Below are 18,657 nucleotides of genomic sequence, written 5' to 3' on the forward strand. Positions count from 1 at the left end.
ACATTTTCCTATAATTCAGCTTTCTACTCTTAAATATGCACCCAAGAGGAGCGAAAGCATAGCCCCTGAAGGATCAGGGTGTCTTTATCCACATAATCAAGGTGAATGGATCGGAAACTGTCCAGAAGCCCATCAGCAGGTGAACAGATACACTAGTGCACCCACACAATGCAATATGACTTAGTAACCAGAAAGAAGGAATCGCTGACATGATGAATCTTAAAAAAAACAAAGTGAGACAGAGCAGCCGGGCACAAAGAAGTGCACATGGCATGATTCCATTTACATGAAACTCTATTAGCATCGCGCCCGACCCTGGTGCGAAAACAGCCCAGGGCCCAGGAGAAGGTTCTGGACTGCTGCTATCCGGGCGATGTTTACACAGGTGCACACAATTATCAAAATTAACAACATGTCCCTTAAAGTCTGATTTTGTGATGTCGATTTTTAAAAATCATGTTTTAGGAGGGGAATTAGCAGCGTGGAAAACACTCTGCAGTATATTTTCTCAGCTTTTCTTTCATGCATATTTACACATACACAAATACCAAATATTAATCACGTGTAAGTCGAAGAGTGACTTTTTGTGTATGCTTTTCTGTGTTTTCTAGATATTACTAAATCAACATGACTTACTTTTGTAAGCAGGAAAAACTTTTTTTTTAAGTATCTGTGGCATGCCTATGTTTTGCCAGGCACTTTGCAGGGTGTGCTGAGGACACACTTTATAAATACAGCACTGACCTGCCCAATGAGTTCACCACCAGCCTGGGACATCCCAAGTGGGGTTGGGGGAAGGAAGGGGAGGATCCTCCCACCAAGGTAGAGCCTGGGCAGTAGCCCCCTCACCCCTCAACACACACACACACACACACACACACACACACACACACACACACACACATATACACACACACACTCTTCCCATTCCCAACTGTAAAGGAATAAATGCAGGGTTTATCTACGTGTGTTTTGCGACAGTCAGGGGAAATAACCCAGATATCAACGCAGTGTTTCCAGTTCAACGAGCATGACCCACTTCGAGTTCCTGTTTTTGTCCTGCCCTACTTCCCACCAGGCTGGCGGCCCAGGGCACTTGCTGTCGCGGCTTCCCCAGGTGCAGACCTCACCCAGGCCCAGGAAGCTGCAGCGATCTGAATTGCTAGTCCTTGTCTTTGCTCTTGTACAGCCAGTCACTGTCCCAGCATGATGACCCACTGAGGAAACTGCACATGCCTGGGTTCAAAGCCAGCTCCCTCTGCACATCACTGCCTCTGGGCCCAGTCAATTCCCACTCCTACTGTCCACATCTGAAATAGGGGTGATGCTACGGAGAAAACAAAGCAGTCGGAATAACTAAGCGGCCACCCCAGCAGGGCACACACAGTGGCCTTGGCTTTAGCCCATCGGTCACCTGGAGCTCCAGGGCTGCTCCTGCCTCATCTCACAGGTCCTTCTAGGGCCAGTTTTTGCACAATTCTCCACCTCTCATCATTCCTCAACCTAATTAATCCCAGTGTGCCCAGATACACCTGGGGGAGTGGGGAGGGCTGGGCAATGCCACCTTGCTGACCAAATTAAATGTCCTGTGAACTGGTTCACATTCTTCTGCCCTACTATGGCCCTACTGACCTCAAGCATAGAAGAATCGAACCTGGGCCTGATTCCTTTTGGAGACTGTAAAGTTATGAGAAAAAAACTAGAGACAGTGTGGCTGTATTTCTGAACTCATTCACAACTTAGCGTCTCCCAGCTTGTTGATGTTTTCCCATTGCGTGGGAGAGCACTCCTGGGTGGAGAGGGCAGGCTGCTTCCTGGAGGAAGCCCACCAGCCAGGGCCACCAGCCAGGGCCCCACCATCCATGGCCCCACAAACCAGGGCCCTCCCTCTCCAAGAGGGAACAAGCTCCCGGCAGGCCAGTCAGGCAGCTCAGGATGAACCTGCACAAAAGCACCTTGGCTTAGCAAGGGTGAAGCAATAAGCATGCCGAGAGGCAAACCCTGGCAGGCTGGACAAAAGCAGACGCCACACCACACCAAGCCCTGACCCGGGGGACCAGAAACCATAATGGGAGCTGGCCGGGGACGCCAAGGCAGAAAGCAGTGATGACTGACCTCCCACACAGATGCCCTGTAAGGTGGGGTCTGGCGTCTCCGTGGCTGCTGGAGCCTGAGGGAGGCCTTACAGCCCAGTGGCTAGAAGCACAGCAGCTAATTGGGCCAGTCACTTCCAGTCCCTGCAGATCGGCCCCTGCAGCCCTAGGACCGGAGCAGCTGCCCCTCAGGAACCCATCCAGTTTGAAGCCCAGTGGCCCGCACTTAGGAAGTGCTTGGGGGAGGCAGTCATCTTCCTGAAGCCTAGGGATTTACAAGAAAGTACAAACCCTTCAGGCCCAGGCCAGGCTCTGTTCTCCTTGTGTGTGGGCCCTGGTGGGTGATATTTGAGGTGTGACATTTCTCCCAAAGGGGACATGAGAAATACCTTAGGAAAGTCAAGTCTCAGATGCCCAGCCACAGATAGGTGACCCCAGGGCTGGAAACCAAGTGTTGGTCATGGGTCGGAGGCCACCCCTCGACCTTGGCCCTACCTAACGTTCAACTCTGTCCCCACCAGCAACCAACCCACAGATCCTCACAGTTCAGCACCAGAAAGCACCCAGAAGAACTCCTGACCTTGACTGCCCACAGGGTCTAAAGATGTCATTCCAGCTCCGCACATCCACCATGAATCCTGGCCTCTGCCACACCCACCCCAATAATTAAAAAGAAAAAAGCCTGGACGCAGTGGCTCATACCTGTAATCCCAGCACTTTGAGAGGCCGAGGTGGGCGGATCACCTGAGTTCAGGAGTTCAAGACCAGCCTGGCCAACATGGTGAAACCCCGTCTCTACTAAAAATACAAAAATTAGCCGGGCGTGGTAGTGCACACCTGTAATCCCAGCTACTCCGAGGCTGAGGTGGGGAGAATTGCTTGAACCCAGGAGGAGGAGATGCAGTGAGCCAACATCATGGCACTGAGCTCCAGCCTGGGCAACAGAGCAACACTCCGACTCAAAAAAATAAACATAAAACAAAAACAAACCCTCTGTCCTCCTGCAGGGCTCTCTCTTCTAGTAAACAGCAGCTCCAACAGACCTCCTTCCCGTACTCAGTCCCTCCACATCCAACCCTGCCCACCTCCATCTCCCATCTGGACAGGGCCAAAGCCTCCGCATCGCAGCACCCATCCCTCCTCTGGGTCCTCCATGCAGAGGCCACAAGATCCCTGGAAAATGCTAAGTTGGATAAGGCCCTCCAGGGGCTCCCACTCCACTCACTGTGAAAAGCAGGTCCCCATCTCAGCCTGTAAGGCTGCAGGAGACCTGGGCCCCACTCTCCCTCCCCCGTCTCCCTTCACTCCTGCCACACTGGCCTCCTGCTGGTCTCAGGGCCTTATACTCGCGGCTTTTCCTGCCTGGATGGATCTGTCCCCGGAATGCAGAGCCCTCGGTCTCTGTGTGCCCTGTCTCTCCCTCTAAGGCAAAAAGCTCTGCTGCAGCAGCGACTGTGTCACACATGCTGGCCCCCCTCCCCAGCAGGCACACAATAAAAACTTGCCAAAGAGTGCATGAATGAAATGGAACACATCGCTACCACCCAGCCTGGGTCTCCCGTGCCGCCAACACCTCCCCTTCTCACTGTCCAGACCTGAGCTGCTGCAATCCTCCCGCTGCCCCGGAGTGTGGAAGGGCACCTCTTTATAAGCCTCTGCCAACCCCTCTGCCACCAGACAGCTCTGCCCTAGAGCCTTGAGGAGGCCGTCCCGCCGCGGCACCGCGGCCCTCCAGGGTGGGCTGTGCGTCCTCCATGTTTACCAAAGTCACTCTTCTCCTCATCCGGAGGGCCTCTGCGGGGAAAGTGGCCAACCCGTGGCACCGAAACCAATTCCCCCATCCCGAGCAGGGAGCACACCCCACAGAAGGTCAGGGGCCCCTTCTTTAACTTCTTAACAGGAAGTCCTCACCCTGCAAGGGCGCCTCTCAGGTTTCGGATCCTTGCTAAAGAAAAGCATCTGTTCTTGGATTAAACTGCAATGCACGGGGTGGGGAGCGCCTGGCACCCCCATCAGGATCCATGTGGACAGTCCGTCTTGTCCAGAGGTGCCCTGCGGACAGACCGTATCGGGGGCCACGACCCCGCGCCCGCGCCCCGGGTCCCACCTCCCCGCGGGGATGGGGCGCCGGCCTCCCCTCCACTGCGCGGCGCTTTGTCCTCCGGTTCCCGGAGCAGACGGCGGCGCCCAGCCCGGCCCCTGGCCCCGGCCTCCCTCCCGCCTGCCCAGACCCCTCCCTGGCGCCTGCACTCCCAGGGCCCCCGGCCTTACCACGGCCGCTCGCTCCCTGCACCCGGTCCCCCACGCCGCCCCCGCTCCCTGGCCAGGTCCGGCCGAACCCGGGCGGCGGCGACACTCACCCGCGCCGGGGGCGCCGGCTCCGGGCCCTGGGCTCCGCCACCAGCGCAGCAGAGCCCGCGCGGGCTCCAGGCTCACCGCGCAGCGCTGCTGCTTCACCCACAGCACGGAGTTCAGCGGCTCCGCCGCCCCCATATCCGCCGGCGGGCCCGTCCGCCAGGCTGGGGGCGCGCGGACGCCGAGGGGCGCCGGACCGTTAGCGGCCCCTGCAGTGGCCCGGGCGGCAGGCGGCGGGCGGCAGGCTGCGGGAGGCGGCGCTGCGTCACCCCGTACGCGGGCGGCGGGGACCGCGGAGGGGCCGGGCGGGGCGGGGGCGAGGAGGAGGGGCGGGTAGAGGAGGGGCTGGGAGTCGGGGAGAGGCGGGGGGGGACCCGAGAAGGGGAGAAGAGGGCAGAGGAGGGGGCCGGGATGGGGCTAGCCGCGGCCAGGGCGCTGGGGCCGGGAGGCGGCTGCCTTTCTCTCCTCTCCTCTCCGGCGGGTGCCGGGTGCTGAATCTGCCGCTCCCGCGGCCAGCCGGGACTCAGTGGCGCCTTCCGCGCGGGCCTCGGTTCAGGCGGGGTCCGGGCGGCGCGGAAATGCAGTCCTGGCGATCGAGCGCGGGCGGGGGGCGGGCCTGGATGGGGGCGCCACTGGCGGCGTGACCTTGGGCGGCGGGTGCCCTCTTCGATCCTGGCCTCCTGTCGGCCTGGAAGGGGGCCTGCAGCTGGGCCCCAGCAGGCAGGTAAGGCTTTCAGGAGGCAGAGGTCTTTTTAGGGGGCGGGGGCGCTGGCCCTTTGAACTGCTCTGGGGCCTGAAGCCACAGAGCAGACAGCTGAGCACCCGCCCAGGAGCTGGCCCTAGGAACAGGAGCCTGGGACCCAGACTTGGAGAAACATGGCCCCTGTGGCCTCAATTCACCGCCTCCCAAGGAAGGCCTCCCTGACCCCCCAGCTGAAGGAATCACCAGCCTGCAGGGACTCCAGCCCTGCCTTCAGAGCACGGCCTGCCCCTTCATGCAAGCTCCAGTCTCTGTGCCCGCAGTGCCTAACACAGCCCCATAGGAAGCAGCCACAACCTGGCTCAGAGAGCACATCCCTCCCTGATTTATCAGTGAAGACTGTGCTCACAGAGGTTAAGTCACTTGCCCAAGAGCACAGGGCTCCAGTGTGGCAGAGCCTAGGCTCACACTGACACTGTCTGGCTGTGACACTGAGGTCTGAGGCCTGCCCCTCCCCTCGGCTCCCCTGCCCAGCCCTGCTGCTGCAGACAGAGGTGGGGTGGGCCACGTCCACGTGGCCTTGCTGCTGTGCCTGGCACCAGGTGGCCTCATGTACAGGTCTTACCCCGCCAGCTCCTTGTGACTGTCTATAGGGGCGGGAACCAGCCATGACTCATTCCTCCCTGGGAGCCCAGCCCCTGTTCAGGCCATGCAGTGAAGGCCCCAGGACAGTCCTGCAGCCACCGTGGGCCCAGTCAGAGTCCTAGCAGGCAGTACCTGATCGTGGCACACAGTGGGGTGTGCAGCAGCAAGGCCTGCCCGGCCTCCTCCCTCCCACAGCTGCCGCTCTGAGGCCTGGGAAATGTGGATCTGAAACTTACTTGGAAAGGAAAGCTCGTGCCAGTGGCAGGAGGGTGCTGCTGCCTGCGAAGAGGGTTGGCAGGTAAGGGTGGCATGGGCAGGGGCCCGGGAGCACCAGCGTCCCTGCTGGGGACCTCTTCCCTGGGCATCCCTGTGCTCAGGCTCCCCCTGCCCCTCCTGGCATATTCACATTGCTGTCCTTTGGCTGCACGCCTCGGCCTAAAATCCTGCAGCCAGAGTGGGGGGCCCAGAGAGGACTCAGAACTGCTTAGGCCCCAGTGGAGCTCCACTGGGGGAGACAGCAACATCAGTTACAAAACACACAGGAGATGCAATAAGGCTGTTAGGGGGGCCTCATCCAACGCGTCCTTACAAGAGGAGGAAGTGATGACCGGGCTCTGTGGCTCACACCTGTAATCCCAGCACTTTGGGAGTCTGAAGCGGGTGGATCACCTGAAGTCAGGCATTGGAGACCATCCTGGTCAACATGGTGAAACCCTGTCTCTACTAAAAATACAAAAATTAGCTGGGTGTGGTGGTGCGCTCCTGAATCCCAGCTACTCCGGAAGCTGAGGCAGGAGAATTGCTTGAACCCAGGAGGTGGAGGTTGCGGTGAGCTGAGATTGCGCCATTGCACTCCAGCCTGGGTGACGAGAGCGAAACTCCGTCTCAAAAAAACAGAAGAGGAAATGTGGACACACACAGACCCCCGAGGCGTGAGTACACAGGGGTGGCCATGGGAAAGGGCAACGAGAGACTGACCTCCAGGAGGCCAACCCTGTGGGCTTGGACCTTGACCTCAGACTTCCAGCTTCTGCGGACTGTTAATGGGAGATGACAGATTGCTGTTGTTGAAGCCACCCAGTCCGTGATATTTTGTTATGGCAGCCTGAGCAGACCCAGGGGACCTGTAGTCCTAGGATGGGCTGGGGAGGGGCCTGGCCACTGCAGGGCCCCATGCTCATGCTCAGGGAGAGAGGGTGATGTCACGAAGCCCAGGTTTCCAGAAGATGCACGTCCTGCAGTTGAGTTGCATGGGAGAGGGGTTGGGTGGGGGTCAGGCCCTGTGTGGGGCCAGGGCCATGACTCTGGGCACAGCACTGGAGGGATGGGAGGGAAGAGCAGCTCCACCCCAGAGCAGCCCTCAGGTCCCTGCTGTGTGTCAGACCCAGGGGGCCCTTCAGGAGCTGGCTGCGAAGGCCACAGGAGCTTTGAAAATGTAGACGAGGCCAGCCCTGGCTGCCTGAGGACCTCCCGGTACCTCATCCACCTCTTCCCTGGCAGTCACACCTTTCCCACCTTAGGCCCTGCCCAAAATGCCCTTCCCACACGTCTGCCTGGGAGGCCCCCCACTCACCTTCTCCTTCAACCCACATCTTGTTTCTTCATGCCACAGAGTCCCCTGGCAGCTCACTGCATGGCACTTCAACCCCCGGCTGCCACAGGGCCTCACTTCTCCTTGTGGCACTTCAGAACAATTGATGCCCCAACCTGTTGCTACCCTGCTGTGTACATGGCTGGTTTCAGCTCTGCACAGGGCCCTGAGCTGCCAGGTAGGCCAGAGAGCATGGGCTCAGCCCCAGCAGCCTGGAGTTCTGGTCCTAATTAGTCAGGCCCTGACCTGCCACCTGACCCCGTCTTGTGTCCAGTCTGCAGGCTTGGGCTGCTGCCTGGTGGCCTGATGGCCCTGGGGCCTGCTAAGCCAGACATCCTGCCCAGCGGCGGCCAGCACCCATTCCCCTGGGCGGCCCGGTTGTCCCACTCACGGGCCACCTGGCTCCTGAGGTTCTGTCTAAGCTGGTCCAACTCCATACCCATGAGTCTCCCACCCACTGGGTCATCCGTACCATGGGCCCTGGCCCCTCCTGTCCACGGAGCCCTGGCCACCAGCAGGAGCCTGGCACCAGCAGCCCCGTCTAGCATGGTCCCCTCCATGGCCTCTGATCTATTCTTCCCTTCTCTTCCTGGGCCCCTGGCCTTGTTTGCTGTGCCAATCCTTCCAGCTTATCTCCCAAGACTCCCTGTCTTGTGAAGTCAGCACCACCATCTGACAACAGAAACTAGAATGCTGGGTTGGGGTGGGAGGATCCCGGCACCAGCTGTACGTGGGCTGCCAGGAATGCCATCCTCTGCCGTCCACCCTCAGCCCTCCACCCTCATGGAGAAGCCTCCCACGCTCCTCTTCAAGGCTGACTGCCTTACAAAGGAGAATCCAAGGCTTCTCCTCAAGGGTCTGGAAGAAATGTCTTGGGCTCCAAGCGGCCCAGATATTTGGAGAGTAAAAGCTGATCGCTACAAAACACACATCCCTATGGTCGCCACGTAATCCACACAGTAGCCCCTGGAAATGGGTATTATTTACCCCTTTTTACAGACGTGAAAACTAAGACCCACAAAAGTAACCTGGCCTGCTCCGGTTGTACAGAAAGGTAATTAGATGGGTTGCGGGGGTGCTCCAGGCTCCCCTGTTCCAGGCTTTGGGGTCTCCCTGCCATGGGAGAGTCTGAAATGTGGGAACCGTGGATGACACAAGCTCCAGGCTTCAGCCTCAGCGGGCACTGCTCCCTGGGCACTGGGGTGGGCCAGTCTGTTCCACCCTCCAGGACGTGCAGGACTGTCCTGCCTCAGCTCCTCTTACAGGAAGACAATGCTGCCCTGCCCATCCTCAACCTGCCCATCTAGGGAAGACAGACTTAGAGCCTGGGCTGAAGTGGAGGATGGCCCTCAGGGGGCAGTGGAACCAAGCTAAAAGGCTAGGGAGGTGAGGCTAGCCTGGGGTAGTTCCAAAGGCAGCCAGGGATCAGGACCGTTCACACCCCTGGAGGGCCGGGGGGACATCACACCCGGGGGGAGGACTCCAAAGGCTGGGCTTGGTTTTGGCCTAAACCCTGCAGGTTCCCGCCTGGGTGACCTGCCTCTGTTGGGCACCAACAGGATGTCTGTCACTCTGCTTAGCATTAGCACATTTCACCCTCAAGGTGATACTACCCTACTAAAGATAAGAAAACTGAGTCCCAGAGAGGCTAGAGGAGCAGGCCAGGGTCATCCAGCGGACCAGGGGCAGAACTGGGAATGAACCCAGGACTGCCAGACTCTGAAGCCTGCCCTCTTCACTGCCTGGCACCCTGTTGGCCATGTTCAGGGTTTCCACTCCAAACCGAAAATGCCCTGAGAGCAAGCCAGCTTACCAGCACCCAGGGGAGGGTGTGCACCTGCCTCTTCTGGTGTCTTCAATAAGGTGTCCATTTCCCACTGATGCAATGCGGCCTTGACTCATTCCGGGTACTGGAGGCACAGCAATATCCAGCCTTGGGAGTTTGGGGGAAGAGTTACCCCAAGAGGCCCCCATCCTGGTGACATCTGTGACCCCGCACGGGGTCCAGCTGAGTGGCTTTTGCACACCCTGGTCGGGTGGAGTGAGATCACTGGGGAGACGGGACCTGGAGCCTAGGCTGTGAGCACACAGCCAGAGGCTGTGAGCGCTCAGGAGTGCCATAAACTGTGATTTCGAGACTGATAAGGCCAGGCTAGATAGCTTGCTGGGTGTGTCTTGTTTGCCTTTTTATATTTGAGGCCTATAAAAAAATAGTGAGAAAATAGCAAGATGCCCAGGAGACAGGTGATCTGATTCAGCCAGCGAGTGGGAGGTGGAGGCACCAGTGACTCCCCCTAGCCAGGGACTGGAGGCAGGCAGGTCTGGGGACAAGAGGATGAGGGATGGGGCCACATTTGGAGCCTGGTGCACTGAGAGTAAAAGAAGAAAACCTGCTCCAACAAACCCATGAAATTGAAAATAACACCACCTGGAGGCGTGTGCAGAGGGTGCTGACTCCAGCTTAAAGAGAGGGTATGGTCCGCACGCGGTGGCTTACACCTGTAATCCGAGCACTTTGGGAGGCTGAGGCAGGCAGATCATGAGGTCAGGAGATCGAGACCATCCTGGCTAACATGGTGAAACCCGTCTCTACTAAAAATACAAAAAATTAGCCAGGTGTGGTGGTGGGCGCCTGTAGTCCCAGCTACTCGGGAGGCTGAAGCAAGAGAATGGCGTGAACCCAGGAGGCGGAGCTTACAGTGAGCCAAGATGGCGCCACTGCACTCCAGCCTGGGAGACAGAGTGAGACTCTGTCTCAAAAAAAAAAAAAAAGAGTGGGTATAGTGGGTATGATGGCCTGGCGTGGTGGCTCATGCCTGTAATCTCAGCACTTTACTAGGCCTAGGCGGGCAGATCACCTGAGGTCAAGAGTTCAAAACCAGCCTGGCCAACATGGTGAAACCTAAAAGTACAAAAGGTTTTTTCTACTAAAAGTACAAAAAAATTAGCAGGGTGTGGTGGCGGCTCATGCCTATAATCCCAGCACTTTGGGAGGCTGAGGCAGGTGGATCACTGAGGTCAAGAGTTCAAGACCAGCCTGACCAACATGGTGAAACCCCGTCTCTACTAAAAATACAAAAAATTAGCTGGGCATGGTGGTGGGTGCCTGTAATCCCAGCTACTCGGGAAGCTGAGGCAGGAGCTCGCTTGAACCCAGGAGACAGAAGTTGCAGTGAGCCGAGATTGTGCCATTGCACTCCAGCCTGGGCGACAAGAGCAAAACTCCATCTCCAAAAAAAAAAAAAAAGGCAATAATGGGGCATATGTCATATGCTGTCAGGACCTTCTGAGGCTGTGTCATGAGCATGTCCGTAAACAAAAAATTTTTTATTTATTTTTTGAGACAAAGTCTTGCTCTGTCGCCCAGGCTAGAGTGCAGTGGCGCAATCTCGGCTCACTGCAACCTCTGCCTCCTGGGCTCAAATGATTCTCCCGTCTCAGCCTCCCGAGTAGCTGGGATTACAGGCACCCACCACCACACCCAGCTAATTTTTTGTATTTTTAGTAGAGATAGGGTTTTGCCATGTTGGCCAGGCTAGTTTCGAACTCCTGACCTCAGGTGATCTGCCTGCCTCAGCGTCCCAAAGCGCTGGGATTACAGGCGTGCACCACTGTGCCCGGCCAAAAAATTTTTTTAAAGGTAATGATAGATATATCATCATACAGATTGATGAATACATAACAGCATTGTGTATATTCACAGGCCCCGAACAGCAAAGACACAAAACCGTAAAGGAATGGACACGAATGCAACCGTGTATGGGAGGGCTTGGCAGATGCATTGGGATCCCAGCACAGCCAGGGCAGAGGCCAGGAACCACACCTTAGCGCACAGAGGCCCAAGGCTCAAAGTCCAGAGTGCTGTGCTCACCCAGGATGCAGGAGTAGGCAGTCACCACATGGGATCCACAGCCCCAAGTCAGTGGTAAAGCAAGGGAGAGTCTGGTGAAGGGAGGGACCAAGGTAACAGGGCCAGAGAAAGTCGCTGACCAGTGGTGGCCAGGCCAGGCCACATATCCAAGGCCTGTCCTCCAGGTTTTGTTCTGTTAATAACAGCTTCATTGAAATATGGCCGGGTGCAGTGGCGCACGCTTGTAATCCCAGCATTTTGGGAGGTCAAGGCAGGAGGATCACTTGAGGTCAAGAGTTCAAGACAAGCCTGGCCAACATAGCAAAACCCTGTCTCTACTAAAAATATAAAAATTAGCTGGGAGTGGTGGCCCGTGCCTGTAATCCCAGCTACTTGGGAGGCTGAGGCATGAGAATTGCTTGAACCCGGGAGGCGGAGGTTGCAGTGAGCCGAGATCGCGCCATTGCTCTCCAGCCTGGGCAACGGAGCGAGATTGCGTCTCAAAAAATAAATAAATAAATAAATAAAATAAAATAAAAATAAGTAAATAAATATAATTCACATACGATTCACTCATTTAAAATGTACAGTTCACTGCTGATGAGTATATTTACAAAGTAATACAACCATCACTAAAATTGATTTTAGAACATTTCCATTACCCATAAAGAAACCCTATACCCACTAGCCCTCACTCTCCACACCTCCCTTCCACCTGCCGTGGCCATTAATCTACCTTCTATCTCTGTGGATGTTTTTACAGTTCATCCATGTTGTACATATATTGTTTTATTTATTTATTTATTTTAGAGGGAGTCTTGCTCTGTCTCCCAGGCTGGAGTGCAGTGATACGATCTCGGCTCACTGCAAGGTTCACCTCCCTGGTTCACGCCATTCTTCTGCCTCAGCCTTCTGAGTAGCTGGGACTACAGGCGCCCGCCACCACGCCTGGCTAATTTTTTTTTGTATTTTTAGTAGAGACGGGGTTTCACTGTATTAGCCAGGATGGTCTTGATCTCCTGATCTCATGATCCACCTGCCTCGGCTTCCCAAAGTGCTGGGATTGCAGCCGTGAGCCACTGCGCCCGGCCACATATATTCTTATATATGTACACCTGAGGTCAGGAGTTCGAGACCAGCCTGGCCAACATAGTGAAACCCCGTCTCTACTAAAAATACAAAAATTAGCCAGGTGTGGTAGTGGGCGCCTGTAATTCCAGCTACTCAGGAAGCTGAAGCAGGAGAATTGCTTGAACTCAGTAGGCAGAGGTTGCAGTGAGCCAAAATCGGGCCACTGCACTCCAGCCTGGGTGTCAGAGCAAGACTCCGTCTCAAAATAAAATAAAATAAAATAAAAAAATGGTGAAAATGGTAAATTTTATGTTATGTGTACTTTACCAAATAAAAGATTAATTTCTAGGGTGACTGCCCACGCAGGAGATTAGGGTATCCCAAATGGGCCATGACAGCAGGGATGGAAACAGATGGATTCGGATCAAGGTTGTCACAAAGCAGAAACGATGGGATGCAGTGATTGACAGGATGTGGGGTGATGGGTGCCTGTCATTCGGGTGGGAACATGAGCAAGGAGCATCCCACGGTGCCTGTGGGGTTTTGTGTTGGAGTCTGGAGGTCATTCCTTGGTGAATAGATGGGAGTGGATCTGCTTGAAGCAAGGAGGGGAGGGGACCAGGACCAGGGAGCCCCATGTCCTTGATTATCAGGTACAATCCTAGTATCTGCCTACTGTGCTATCTTCATTGTTGCTGGTGCTTCTGTTCACTTGCTGGAGTAGCCCTGCAGTGGGATTAGTAATCTGGTCATCCACCAACACTCAAAGGCAGGGCAGTGAACAGGTGACCTCATTTAGACCCTGAGCAGAAACAAAACAGCTTCAAGTGGAGCCCATGAAAGAAACTGAGATGGCCAAGCCAGAAAGGCAGGAGGAAAGCAGGCTCATAGCACCGCAGGGAAGGCGGAGAGAGGGAGGATGGTCGTGTGGAGCCCCAGCTCCACCTGCACTCGCTGGGAGCCTTCACCCCGCCGTCAGAGCCTCAGTTTTCTCTCACATGCGAAACGAGGATAATGATCACAGAGCAGAATGGCTGAGGGCTCAAGATTCAAGTCCAGACTCTGCGAGGAAGGGCGGTGAGATCTTGGGCCAGGGTTTCCTAGGACGGCACTGTGGACATCTGGAGCTGCATCACTCTTGGTGGCAGGTACCATCCCCTGCACTGCAGGATGTGCAGCAGCATCTCTGGCCTTCACCAAAGGCCAAACAACCCAAAGTGTCCCCCGGACATTGCCAAATCCCTCATGAGAACCTCCGCCTTCCAGAAATCACTCGATTTCTCTATGCTTTGGTTTCTTCCTCTGTAAGTGCAGATACTAAAACCAACCTCATGGAATGTTACGAGGGTTAAATAGTATCGTAAATGCAAAGCACTTGGCATAATAAGGGCTCATTAAATGTTAGTTCATAAAATCAGAGCGAGCCGCCCTGGCAGACTGTTGAGCCCAGCGTCTGGGGTACTGTTGGTGCTCACTCGGTGGCGGCTGTGGTCATGTTTCTCTGAGGCTGGTCTGTGCACAGCGATCAAGAGACCAAGGTGGGGGAGAAAGCCTCAGGGGCTACCTCCGGAGGGACTTCTGTCCCCAGGCAGCAGCCAGAGGCACTTGGAGGGCTGCACTCCCCGCTCAGGGCCTTGCTGATGCTAAGCGGCAGAGGGGATCCCTGCTGGACTCTGCAGCCCCTGTGCTGCACGCTTCCTTCCCATCCTGGCAGGACCAAGCTGCTGGGTCTGACTGAGTTTTGGGGCTCTGGGAAGTGGGCTCCTGTGACCATCATGCACTCCCCACAGGCGGAGACACACCCAGACATCCCTGGGCTGTCCTCTGGTGACCAAATCCCCCTGGTTTGCTGGACTTTCCTAGTTTAGCGCTTCAAGTCCCATGTCCCGGGAAACTTTTCACTTTTAGGAGGTGGATGGCTCAAGTTGTCCCGATTCCAGGTTGTACAGCCGTCCCCAGGGATGGGCTAGGCCAGCTGCACCCCAGGCCCTGAGCTCCCCTTGCTGGGCTCATCTCAGGTGGTGCTGGGAGGTGACCTCATTTAGACCCGGAGCAGAAATGGAACAGCAGCGCCAATCAGCAGCTGCTCAGGAGTCAAGGGCGTGTGGGTCTGCCCCAGCCTCTCCGCAGAGGGGTGTTTGTGGGATACGGAAAATTCCACGTGCAGACTTCTTCCACAGACAGGAGGGGTTGGGAGGATGCCCCCTCCCTTGGGGACGCACCCAGTTTTGTTTCTTGCTTGTCCACTGGTCAAGGGTGAAAGCATTTGGGGCCGGGAGGCACAGACCCTCAGAGATGCTGATTCATTGGATTTGAGGCAAGGTGGGGTGAGAATCCGCACTTTTCACACCCTCCTCAGGGGATCTGAATGCAGGTGGTCCTTTTGACGCACAGTGAGATACAGGGGGGACCTGCCTTGCTCTGTCCCACCCAGGGTCAGGGGCCCAGGCCCTGAATCACTCTGCACCTGGGCCTGGGTGGTCACCTGCTCACTGGCCACGGCCCCCAGAGGACAGCTGAGGGATAGATGCCCAGATGGAGCCTAGCACAGAGCCAGTATGACGTTGCTGCTGCTGAGATCCGGTGTCTGCCTCTGTCCACTTGAACTCTGGCCTCTTGTATAGGTGGGCACCTGGTGCCAGGAGAGAACCCTGGCAGGGAGCTGAGGGACCTCTGTGGTCAGGCTGCTTCACTGGCCAACCAGGGAGCTTGTGCCATTCCCATCCCCTTGCTGCCCCCACTTGCCCTGAAAGCAGACATGGGGGTTGTAGGAAGCCAGGTGTCTCTCAGTGTCTGTCCTGGTGACGATGGGACCTAGAACGTGCTTCCCCACCCAAATCCCTCCCACATTCAAAGGGAAGCCTGGGTCTCAGCGGTCAGGGTCCAAGCAGCTCGGCTTCGCTGCCAGTGACTGCTTAGGGGGTAGGAAGTGGGGTGGCCTTTCTCGGGACTGCCCCTCTAACCTGCCCCTGTAGCTCCTGCAACAGCCTCCCAAGAACCAGGGCTGAGAGGAGAGCCTCCCAGAGGCCACTGCTTCGCTTGTGCCTTCACCCCCTTCCCTCCCCAAGGTGGCTACTCTCTCGCCCCAGCATCTCCTCTGTCCTCTCTCCTTCCTCCCCACCAGGGGCTGCTTACCGTCAAGAGTGGAGGGGTGACAGAAACAGCATTGGCAGGGGAGCTAGGGCTGAGTCTAGCTCTGTCTTAAATATATTGCTAGTTTCGAGGCCTCAGTTTGCCCACCCACAAAATGGGAGTATTGGAGGCAGGAATCTAAGGTGCCCACCTGCTCTGCTACTCCAAGGCTCTGTGGGCACATCCTGAGTCTGCCGTTTCCCACAGACACAGCCGACTAGCTGCTGCTTTCTCTGTACATTTTGTGACTTCCCTGGGAGCAATATGTAGGAAGGGCCAAGTTTTGAGGTACACAGAGCTTGCTTTGTCCCATGAAGGAAAAAAAATTCCACGGTTTAATCTTCTTCCTCTTCCAGTGAAGAACAGCCTGAAGTGGCCTGTCTGCGAGTCACGGTGTTAACTCAGATCCACAGGAAGATGTTCACGAGATGCTCCTTGGTCAGGCTGCCGCCATCCACTTGCGGGTAAACAGTCTCTGAATCAGGGCTGGCTGGCGGCTGACAGCCAGGGCAGGAATTCTGCAGGGCAAGCGGCAGGATGTCACCCGAAGGAAACATTTTGTGTTGTGCGTTGCGGTAGAAAAGTGGAATGAGGCTTAGGGGTTGTGAAAACAGATTCCTCAAGCCTTCACGGAGGACCTCTGTGCTGGAGGTCTCACCCAACAGGTCTTGCAGGCTGGTCTCAGAGAAGTTCATAGAGCTGTGCGTGGAGTCACGCAGCCTTCTCACCCATTCAGTACCGATCCCAGACATTTGTGGGATACTTGGATCTCCCTATAGCACTTTCCCATGTATTGTCTCATCTGATATTTAGAAGAACCCTTCTAGGCATGCAGGACAGTGCTGATTACCTCATCCTACAGATGGGAAGATGACGCTCAGAAGGGGGCTGGGATGTGTCCAGGTCACATGGAATTGGGGCCACCTGACCCTTGGCCAGCTCTTTGGCTGCATGTGGCATTTCCAGATTTCCAGTGGGTGATGTGATGCTTGTGACTCAGAGGGGTGCCCCGGAGATGAAGGGAGAGGAGGCGTGGGGCAGCTCTGGGGAAACTGCCTTGCAGGGGATGAAGGGAGAGGAGGCGTGGGGCAGCTCTGGGGAAACTGCCTCTTAGGATGTGCGTCAGGGGCTTTCCCAGACGTCCAGTGGCATCCAGCATGGTATGGGGCTAGGGTCATGGGGGCAGGGCATCAGGAGGCTGGAACTCCTGCCGTGGGTGGATGGCATGAGGAAAGGAGGCTTCAGGCATCTTCTTGCGTGGGAGAAACAACGCCTAGTCCCTTAACACGTCCCCGAATCCTTCGGCTGCTAGCACTCCCCAGCCCATTGTCTGTGCCCACTGGAGCCCGTGTGGGTCGTGATTCTGCCCTGTAGGAGCTCCCCATGGGAGTGGAAGGAAAGGCCAAGTTCCCCAAAGACAATGTCAGTTTATACTCAGGGAGGGGCCCACGGGAGGGAGCAAGCCCTGGAAGCTGGGGGCTGGAAGTCTGGAGCCGGGGGTGGGGTGAGGTGTTTGCCCGGTCTCAAAGCATGCAGTGATTTCAGTGAGTGAGGGTGCAGGGTGAGGGATGGCTCCCAGGCAGAGGGCGCCAGCAACAGGCATGCTGGAGTGTGTTGAGGGACAGAGTACTGGGCAGCGGCAAAAGAGGAGCCCCCAGCCTGGAGAGGCCTTGGGTCCCAGAGCGAGGAGTCCGCTGTTTCCCACAGACACAGGCAGCCGCTGACGGCTCTTGAGCAGAGCGTTTTATGATGGGGGGTGCTGGGCAGCAATCACTGGGGAGGGCCATGGGGAGAGGCCAGCAGGGGACCAGGGCCCCCTCTCTTGGCTCTAACAGCCCCGCTGTGCCATGGGCAGGATGCCTGGCAGGTCCGACTCCAGGCATGGCCGAGGCCAGCAGCCGTGGAACAGGGTCTGGGGTCAGTGGCTGACAGGAGTGAACGAGGAAACGAGGAAATGGGGCAGGGCGGGGAGGGCGTGGCACGCACTCCACCAGGCCCCAACAGGTGCCCAGTCTGCCACACACCCCTGGCCTTGGCCTGGTGCCTGATAGCTGCCCCTGCTAGGACCTGGGGGTGCAGCCCAGCTCTGACAGCTCTGGGAGTGAATCCTGGGCTAAGAGCCATGAGTCCTCTTTCAGGGTTCAGCTGCTCCGCTGAGGCTTAAACCAAAAGGTCATCAGCTCCCATTCAGCCTCCCTCTCCCCTGCTTCCTCCTTCCTCCTCCCTCCTTCTCCAGCTCTTCTTCCTCCTCCCTCTCCTCCTCGGGCTCCCTCCCTTCTCCCTTGATCTTTAGAAGAATCCTGGGAGAGGGGCAGGACAGTGGCAGTTATCTCCGTCTGACACAGGGGGAAGGTGAGACCCAGAGAGGGGCTGGGACTTACCCAGGCCACTTTCCCTGCTCCCTTCCTCCCACGCCCTACCAAATCACATTGTGCACTGGGAACAGTATACATGAGAGCCTTGGGCCCTCCTAAGTGGAGCTGCTTTTCCTAGAATTGCCATCAACATTTCTAAACAACGTGGCCCATCTGGGGGCAAAGCCTCCTCCTTTGTAATGACCCCTGCCACAGTGAGGGCCTGACCCTTTGCAGGCCATTGCAGTCCGCAGGCTTGACTCTGCCTTCTGGCAACAGAGCTGGGGGAAGGCCCAGGAAGGATCAAGAGGGTTCCAGGCCCTGGGGCTCTATCTCCCCACTTCCCTCAGGTCACATCCAGTGCACTGTCAAGTATGTCATCAACGATCAAGTGAGGACCCGGGGAAGCTCGGTCAGGAAGGCGGGGGGCTATGACCTACTGGAAGTTCCCATAGCCAGAGTGATGGGGATGAGGGAGAGGTGCTGGTTTGGGACACAGCCTGCTGCAGGGACTCACAGAGCCAAGGACAGAGCAGAGCAGGCGTGGCAGGCGGTGTGAGGACCCGGCCCTGGCAGCTGGGAGGGTGCCTGGATGATGGTCCCCCTGCTGGAGACCCCCTCTCTTGCCTGTCTCAGTTGGCCTGGGCTTTGTCCTCCGCTGACCAACACCCTCCACACATTGCTTGACACTCACAGTGGGGAGGTGTCTGGTCTTGGGTTCCATGGCTGCCCTTTGCTAAGGGCACCAACAGGGACGTGGTGATCAAGGATCTGGGCGATTTCTTTGCCGGCGGCTGAGGCTGGGCTCCCCTGGGGCTCCCAGAACACTGTGCAGGCGTCTCATGTCCAACATGGATGCATTCTTA

The 18,657-nt window shown here is 56.8% G+C and overlaps 1 protein-coding gene across 3 annotated transcripts in view; it reads right to left on the reverse strand.

The window, feature by feature from the left end:
• The window catches only part of CERK (ceramide kinase), a 59,627-nt gene extending 54,599 nt beyond the window's left edge, over positions 1–5,028 (reverse strand). Inside the window, exons 1-2 of one of the 3 annotated variants that reach the window (XM_058431223.1) lie at positions 4,454–4,568; positions 4,005–4,145 (exon numbers count right to left, since the gene is read on the reverse strand). Coding sequence is in view for 2 of the 3 variants with exons in the window: in XM_058431222.1 (XP_058287205.1) it covers positions 4,454–4,586 (133 nt within the window). In the remaining variant the exon portion in view is untranslated. Of the gene's footprint in view, positions 1–4,004; positions 4,146–4,453 lie in introns of all 3 variants that reach the window. The other 2 variants (XM_058431222.1, XM_058431221.1) reach the window with 2 other exon arrangements.
• Positions 5,029–18,657: the final 13,629 nt, after the last annotated feature.

Source organism: Hylobates moloch, unplaced genomic scaffold, assembly GCF_009828535.3.
Source record: "Hylobates moloch isolate HMO894 unplaced genomic scaffold, HMol_V3 SCAFFOLD_19, whole genome shotgun sequence".
Classification (NCBI taxonomy): Eukaryota; Metazoa; Chordata; class Mammalia; order Primates; family Hylobatidae; genus Hylobates; species Hylobates moloch.